Below are 9,543 nucleotides of genomic sequence, written 5' to 3' on the forward strand. Positions count from 1 at the left end.
CAAGATTTTTTTAATAAAAAATAGCAACAATATTAAATTTTAAAAAATATGTTTACTTTTATTGGGAACACAATTTTTTCTATATATTACGTTTTTGATATACAAGTATGTATATTATATTGTATATTTACAAATAAATTATTAATATAATGATGTAAATAGTTTATTTACTAAAAAAATTAAATATTATGTTATTTTTATTAATGGTATATTTCCATACATCGGTGAAAATATTAAGTGTGTATTTTTTGTTACATTTTTTTAATTTAAAAATAAATTTAACATAATTTTAGATAAGAAAACGTTTTGATCAACATACATTGGTTAGTATATATTATACAATTTATTTTTGATTGATAAAGTATTTTCGTAGCCATTTTTTCATGGAAAAATGAGATCAGTCTTATTCTAATGGCATCATCATTTTACTGCAAATTTTTTCAATAAGAAGGGATCCAATAATATTTTTATTGTATATTTCACCATTTTAAAATATCACCGCTAATTTTCGATTTTTTAACATTGATCTTACTTTGCTATTTAGAATATTTATTTAAAAACTTTGTACCATTGTTAAATTTTTTTTTTTTTAATAACTTTTAATTCTAATAATTTGAATGTTTGATTTTAAAATTAAATTCATATATTTTGGATATTTATATAAAGTATAGGAAAATACATGTGTTTAATTTTTTTTTTATTTATAATCCTTATAAGTGTTAATACAATACGAGTATTACTTAAAGTGGTTTTAGCATGAAACATTAATATCAGTTTTTATGTAGTGTGTTGGTATCAATAAAACTTCAATTGCATACTTCGTTCAAGTGTAGCACTACACAGATAATGAAATTTCATTTGTGTCATTTTAGTCATTACTCTAATGAATTACATTATTCATTCAATTTTGCATAAATTTAATTTAAACAATAGTAACGTTTACAAATGTCGAAGGCATTTAACAATTGTTATTATGAACCACGAATGAACATTTCAACGTTAATTAAAAACAAGTATTTTCCCATGTAGACATTATAATATCCTTAATTGGTAATATTTAAAGTGTAAAAGAAACGTAATTTGGCTATTATACCAAACATTTCTATACTGTATATAAGTTTTGAAAAATATCTGTCAAGTTTCCACGAGTTACCGATACGTACAGAGATATATAACGAGTGATAGTTAATACCGCGAATTAAATTAATTTTTATACTGTCAAGTCGAACGTTAAGTAACCGTAAGTGGATTGATTTAATATTAAAAAAACATTTAGTAAACGATTAAATTTCAAACGCTTCGACGTATTGATACTAATGCACGGTGTATATTGTTGTAAAGTCAGATGCTCCGATACATTTTGTCCGGAACGCGTTAACATTAGTATTAACAACAGTTAATACGTTCAACCAATCCGATATATATATATATAAATATACATATTAAGTAACTTGTATAGTTTTACGATATAAACGATATACCTCTACTAGAACAGCAATTGACATGCGTCTTACACAATCGAAACGGCAACAACACCTTGCGCACGACCTTGGTCCGTTCCGATTTTGAAAACGTCCATGTAGCTGGCCCGGTGGCTAAACATTCGTCGGCACAACTGTCATTATTAATATTTATAGAGGTACGTACGGTGTTCCGTGATACACAAAAAATACTCGCATGTACGTAACGTAATACATTGTTTTTTTTTTTTTTTTTTTCAAAGCTTCCATTGTGGACCGTAACAGCTCGTAATATGTACACGTGTTCAGTGGCTTGCGAACGGGGGGCGGGGACACGGTTCGGGATTGATCCAGTTCCGGGGACGGTTAGAATAAAAACCATGCGGATCACGAACACTTTGAAGCGCGCATAAAAAACGCGGTTATTTGTCGACCGCGGCGGGATGACGAAATGATTAATTTTTCGTCCGGTGACCGATAAAAATTGACGTTCGATATCGACGTGGAAACCATGTACACAATGAAAATGGCCGCCCACCCCCGGTCCACCCGACGGAAAAAAATTTAATCAACGCCGCACTCCGCTGTGCAGGCACTATAATACGTCAACACCGGTTAGCCGACGTCGCGTTTAATGTTTATTTTCCGTGTAAGTGTATCCGTACGCGTACGGTACGCAAACACCTGAGATCCGACAACGGGGCAGCGATCCAGTGGGGAGGGGGGCGAGGGTGATGGCGGTAAAGACCGAGGTGACAGACGTCGGCGTCGCCGTTGAGGTCAGTCGGCGGCAGTCACAGTTCGGCGCCATGAACGCGTTCACGGCGGGCGCGATCGTACCGCCGCTGTTGCCGCCGTCGCAGGCCGTCGTAACGGACGCCGACGACGGCGGTGCGCGGATGCCGGCCGCGGCCGGTGGCCTGAACGTTCCGTACGCCGTGCTCGAATGTCTGGTGGCCGTAGGCGCGGCCGTCGGCAACGCGTTGGTGATCGTGGCGTTCCGCCGGGAACGCCGGCTCCGCCGTCGCACCAACTATTACATCGTGTCGCTGGCCGTCGCCGACTTGCTGGTCGGCCTGGTCGGCATACCGTGCGCCGTGCTGTCCAGCGTCGGTCTCCCGCGGCACCTGCACCTGTGCGTGTTCTCCGTGTCGCTGATCATCGTCCTGTGCACCGTGTCCATACTCAGCCTGGTCGCCGTGTCCGCCGACCGGTACTGGGCGATACTTTACCCGATGGCCTACTCGACCAACTCCAACACCAAGATCGCCGTCAGTACGTGTGCACAGCTTATACATATATGATCTTTTGACGAATGAACCTAACAACAGTGGCGTAGGAATACTAGCGCCACTGGCAAACTTAGAAAAAAGCGCTTTTTAACCAATTAAAATTCGATGTTATGATATTTTTTTTTAATCTTTAATTTTACTATTTTTTTTTTAAGTATACAATTTATATTTATAAGTTATTATTATGGTGTTAATTTTAATCTTTGAAAATTTGCTTTCCTCGCTTGTTGACTTTATTCCTTCATACAAATTTTTTATTTAAACGCCCTTGTGCTATTTTCATGATTTCATCATTAATTTCACACGTATTGTGTACAATAGACAGCATCTACGTATTTCAAAAGTATACCGGAAAAATTTCGATTTGATTGTAAGATAAAAATACGACTTTTACACAATTTTGTGCCCCTTTGCAATTCGCGCTCCTTTCGTAGGCACAGTTCGCCATACCCTTGCTACGCTATTACCTAACACATTCGGTTCACGAACCATTAAAACGTACACGAAGTTCAAAATTTAATTGAAAACTCACATTGCGCAAAATATTATATTCTCAATTTTGAGTTTAAACGAAAATTTATTCTTCGGCTTATACGTTGCCATTGTAATAAATATTTATCAATATACTATTTTGTTTTAATTAACCATAACCAAATTATTTATTACTGGTTGTAATTTTGTTTCTCGTTATTCGCATTAAATTGACAGTGATTTTACGTTCTCTCACTCTCTTAAGAGTCTTGTAACTGAGTACGATTTATCGTTCATAGTTGTAGTATATATACATATGTCTATATCAAATCATAATCTAATTAATACTGAAGTGTCTGCAGTGAAGTATTTAGGTAAACATATATTATCTTTAAATTCGAATAGATATTAAATTGAATTTCCTTTTTAGAGATTTTAATTCAACACATTTTTCGTAATAATTTTTGATCTAATAATAAAAAAAATATTTCATTATAATCTTATACGTTTTTAAAATTTATAATATAAAATTGTAATAGTTGATTTTATATTAATTTACTCCGGTCACCGTTACATACCGATTAGCACTGTTGATAATTGTACTAATGCATTGTTTTCAAATAAATTATTGAGAGTTTATCAACAAATCAACTTAAGTTAGTCAAATATAATTTGTTGGCATATTTTGTAGTAGTGGTGTACCTATCAAGTACTACAAGTTGGTTTACAGAGTTCACTTGTTTTGGCTATTACAAATCTATTAAAGCGCTTAATAGTTCAGTTTAATTAGATTCAAAATTAAAATTAATTCATCTTACTACCTCCTCTAAATTTTGGCCCAATACATTTTTGGTGAACATTTATTGTTCAAAAGTGTACTTATAAAAGATAAAAAAAAAATGTCATTGTTCATCTTATTTTTCACTTTAATCAGATTATTAAAATAATATTTTTCACAGAAAAGTAAGACATTAACAAATGTGTAATCCTATTCAATTAGTTAGATATGTTAATCGTAACTAAATATTAAGTGAAAATTGTAAGTAACTTAACACAATAATGTTCATTATATTTTTTGTACATAATCTTTTGTAAAAGTTTGACTATAGCTTAAAGATAAAATTATTATATAACACTTGTTTTCATAACCATGAAATAATGTCATAAAATATATTAAGACTCATTAAAAAGTGACACCTAGAGTGTGTTATGAATTTGAAATTTGAAATTTGCACATTAATACTTTACTAATTTTTTCACATCAAGTACATAAACATTATACACAATAGTAATAATAATACTAGCTGTATAATTCGGCAATGTCATTAAAATATCCTATGTAACATAAGCACTAACGTATTCGTAGGCGCCACATAATCACGTTCCACTGTTTTGCGATATTTATGCCGATATTTCACTAATATGTTACGCGTATTAATTAGTACCATCTTACATATTTTGCATACTAATTAATATTTACTTATTATCTAATTTTCGTGTCACGAAGTGTTTAATGAATAATTAACAATACACGTGATTATAATTTAAAATGGATTGATACATTTTAACATATAAATACCATTAAATGTGGTACAAGGATGAAATGTATAGTTTAGTATAAATTTATATATATATTAGAGTAATCGTTTAAATCGGTATTACACTTGTGTGATAGAAATACATGGTACTTTTAATCTTTTAACTTTTAATATTTTTATTTACGTTTTTGTTTGCCAATATTGAAAAATACTATTTACTAGTTTTCATGTCATTGACACGATTAATATAGTAATATATATTTGCCTGTTGGCTACAAATAATCAAATTTCAAATTTACCTTTAATATTAATGTTCACATAAATACATGAAATAACACCAAACAATTAAACGCCATAGTGCATATTATAAACATCAACAATTAACTAATCAATCGATTTCAACTACTCCGTTTTAAAATGCATTTATCGTTATACTAGATATTATAATAATTTTAAATAATTGTTATCATTATAAGTAAATAAATAAAATTTATTCTCTTGAAATGTTGTTTAAAATATGAATACAAAAAGAAAACTTAGTAATACTTTTCCACTCACTATTTTTTATTACATCATTAGATTTATAGTATTTATATAATTATTTTAAATTTTAAAATGATAATAAACCGTTGCATTTAGAAATACAATATGGTTTATATTATTAAGTATTGATCTAATAAAACATTGTATATTTTAAGTATTCATCAGTATCCATCAGTATTCATGAGTATCATTATCAAAAAAAAAAAAAAAATTCGCAAAATGACATATTGTTAAATATCATCTTGTTTTCATAATAGGTATTAATATCTTACGAATCTTTTCGAAAAAATAAATGACAATAAAAATATTAATTATTACATTCTATTAAATTCATGGAGAAGTATAAATTATTTTTAGAACGAAAAATAAAATCATTGAAAATTATAGAACTATTTCATTATACATTAGTAAGTATATATTCATATTAAGTTATTACGTTTTTGGCGGTTTTAAGTTTTAAGTGGCTATAATCTGATTTTAATTATACGACAGCATTTCTATTAGCTGATAAAATAATATTTTTGGTTTGTACTATGGTTATATGAACTGTGTAAGATTCTAGTTTGTATTTTTTGTACAGTAGTGGTGAGGGATAATTTATAAATAAGGCGTCATTTTAAAAATATATTTTATGCTAAGTTAACTTAAAACTTTGATGTTAACTAAAGTAATGATTTAAAAACAAAATTTCAAAAAATATCACACAATCAATTATTTTTGATCAGTTAAGTAGGTATACCTTATTGTCATTATCTGTGATTATTTGTATGTATATGGTAATTTAATAAATTTTTTAAAAAAATGTACGATATTTTTTGTTTTAGGTATAATAGGTGTTTGCTGGATAATGGGTTTATTAATAGGGTTCATGCCCTTAATGGGCTGGAGAGCAGCCAAAGGTCCCACATTGGATTCTTGCGAGTTCAGTAGCGTGATGGATTATAACTATTTAGTGTTTTTATATTTAGCAACTATTATTCTACCAGCAATCTTTATGGCTACTTCCTACGCTCATATTTATACAGTAGTGATAAAGCAAGTAAGCATGACCATTAACAAGTACAGATATTTTGTTTATTTTATCACATGTAACTAATTTCGTTTTTAAAAATGTACAGACACTTCATTTAAAAATTTTAAGTGTAAATATTACCTATCTATAGAATTAAAATTAAATATGTTTACTGATAAATCTTCTTCCAATAAAATACAAGTGTGTGTGGTGAATGATGAGTTATTGAGATGTTAAATCGATAATTTTTAAATTTTAAAATCATTATGATGTAATATATGAATTAACAAATAAATAGTTTATATATATAGAAATAAATAATGCTTAGCCAGAAATATTATTATATTTGTTAAGTATGACCAGTTTGAAATTAAAAATTCATCGTCAGGAATATACAAGTCATTAAAATCAGAACTCTGACTTATTGACTTTGTACATACCTATCGATGAATTTTTAATTCGAAACCGGTCGTACATTACAAATATGATAATACTCCAGACTAAGCATTTATTTATTTCTACGTATAAACTATTTGTTTACTTATTTATATATTAATTTACGATCAATGCAATTTAAAATATAAAACTAAAAAATTGGTTATTGTATAATCTAATGAATATGAACCAAAATCAGACTTACTTGAATGACTTAAATGTATACTCCGTATGAAACGATAATATATGAATAAAATATTAAATGTATTTTTCTTATAAAAACACACAAAATAAAAAACGTTACTTTCAAATGAATTTTCATTATAGTCTTGTTAAGAATTTAAAAAAACACAGCAAATATTACACAACTATGTACAGTGCATACAAGCAAATAGCATTAAAAAATACCTAGTCACATTAAATACAATTGTTTGAAGTGTATTTTTCGTGTAAACGAGTACGAGGAATATGGCAAAATATAAATATTATTTATAATAATGTACATTTGTGTTTAGTGTACCTACATATAAGGTATTTAAAATAAATAACAATGCGAGAAAAACATATATACATACAACACTATACTATATAGAACTACAGAACGATTAACGTACCAATGAGAAAATTTAAGTTATTGTGCATATATTATTTGAAAACTATTAATTTGGTATTATTATATAATTTGTTAAATAGCTTTATCCCTTTTCATAATAGTAAATGACAGTATAGAGCCGGCTTTAGATACGATCGACGTGTGCGATGGCACAGGGCGCTAAAATCAGAAGGGCGTATGATATGCGTTAAAATTAGAAATAAATTTTATGAAACTTTGCCGATGCAAATTATATAATATAGGTAGAAAGAATAATAATTTTTTCAATGTGATTTAATATAAATTAATTTTATCATTATTATTATTGTTTATTATTATATCGACACGCAAGTAGTGGCTGATTTTCTCAGTACGATTTATAGATATGTGGCAAGTATGGTAATTTGAAAAATTATTTTGAGCATTTTTGATTATGATTGGACCTCTCCAGCTTCCCTGTTTAAGGTAAATGTTTAGGTCGTTTAAGAGGGAAGGGCGCCAAAATAATTCTTACGCTTGGTATTGAAAGAACTAAAACAAACTTTGAGACCGTATAAGAATTTTATTTTTTTAAACGAAACCTATAATTTTATATTTTTATCTTAGTAAAGTGATTAAAAATGAGTTTATGTTTTACAAATGATAATACGTAATCGGTTTAAGTATACTCAATATCAAACACACGTGATGAAACAATAAAATTATTAAAATTTATCGGACTGGAGGAATACACTGTTCAATACAATGTGTTTTATTTACTTTTAGATCGCCTTTTTTTTTTATTTCTTTCGTCTAAACTTCATAAATATATAATCTGTTAACCTATTGATTTACAGTTTAAAATCAATATAGTCTAAGACCTCCTTTCCGATCCTTTTTATAATCAACGAGTGAGGAAAATTTTTTTAATTTTATGACTGACAAAAAAAAAAAAAATTAAAAAAATACGAACCGCTAATATTTTCTTACTAAAATATAACGTCAAAAAAAAAAAAAAAAAAAAAAACGAAAAAATCACTTAAGTGTACAAATACTGAAATACCCGTATTAAATACATATATGTATATAGTTGTGTAAATATGTGCGCTAATATGTACGTGTAGCGTATGAGTGACGTCGTATACGAAAATATACGGAAATTCGTGTTATTCGACACTATACGAATATGTAGTTGAATAACGCAATGCGTCCGTGCACCGGTAATGCGATTGCGACGGAAAAAAAAGGCTGCATTCGAGATCTGTCCCAAAAATAAAAATTTAATTTAAAAATATACTAGTTCCGTCCCGGGTTTTTTAAATAGATATATCAATTCCGTCCCTTGATAAATCGAATAAATAACAATATCATTTTATTCAGAAACAAAGATAATAAAGATAATATTATTTCAGCTATTGAACCAAATAAACTTTTCAGTTATTATTTGTGCATGTCCGTGCCATTTAATATATATATATGTATATATAAATTAATAGTACACAATAGTGATGGGAATTATACGAATATTTGAATATTCGAATATCAGTATTCGATGCAACAATACAATACGTAACGAAAATTATTCGTTTAAGTTTTCGCGCTACGCAAAACGTTTAATAATAATATTATATGGCTTATGGTGCATAAAGGCCTGCATGAAGTGGATTCGAAGCCAGTGATACTATTTGACAGGGCAATTAAAATACAAAAATAAATATTATGCAAAATACTCGAAAATCATAATTAAATTATTATTAATACAATGCAAACTATAAATCACTATAGCGCATATGATTGTATGTTAAAATATACGTCTACAACGAGTATGGTTACTACGAGTTATCGGCTATAACGAGTAAAATAAAGCTAACTACGAACAGGTACCTGCAAGATAAGAACTATTTTCGTATTTAGGTCGATTAATCATTGACATACATTATCTTTAGTTGTGTAGATATGGATTATTTATCAATAATAAATAGTATAAAAAGTTTGTCATAGAAAAACGGATAAAACAAATTAGGTATTGTAGCATCGAATACTGATATTCGAATGATTGAATATACTTTACATTACTAGTATACAATATATGTACAGTGAAAAAAGTAAAATTTAAATTATTAAAAATGAATTTAAATTTTGCTTTCACAAAGAATTAGGCAAAAAAATTGAACGACGGTAGTGTATTAAAAAACAATGCAAAGCATGTATAGAAGTTGAT

General features: G+C 29.0%; 1 protein-coding gene across 1 annotated transcript; it reads left to right on the forward strand.

Moving 5' to 3' along the window:
* Positions 1 to 2,179: 2,179 nt before the first annotated feature.
* On the forward strand, positions 2,180 to 6,436 carry LOC112683976 (adenosine receptor A2b-like). The gene is made up of 2 exons (XM_025555258.1): positions 2,180 to 2,735; positions 6,129 to 6,436. The coding sequence occupies exons 1-2, from the start codon at positions 2,195 to 2,197 to the stop codon at positions 6,398 to 6,400; spliced, it is 813 nt and encodes a 270-aa protein (XP_025411043.1). The 5' UTR covers positions 2,180 to 2,194; the 3' UTR covers positions 6,401 to 6,436.
* The last annotated feature ends 3,107 nt before the right edge of the window (positions 6,437 to 9,543 follow it).

This window comes from Sipha flava, unplaced genomic scaffold (genome assembly GCF_003268045.1).
Source record: "Sipha flava isolate LNK unplaced genomic scaffold, YSA_version1 238_pilon_pilon, whole genome shotgun sequence".
NCBI lineage: Eukaryota > Metazoa > Arthropoda > Insecta > Hemiptera > Aphididae > Sipha > Sipha flava.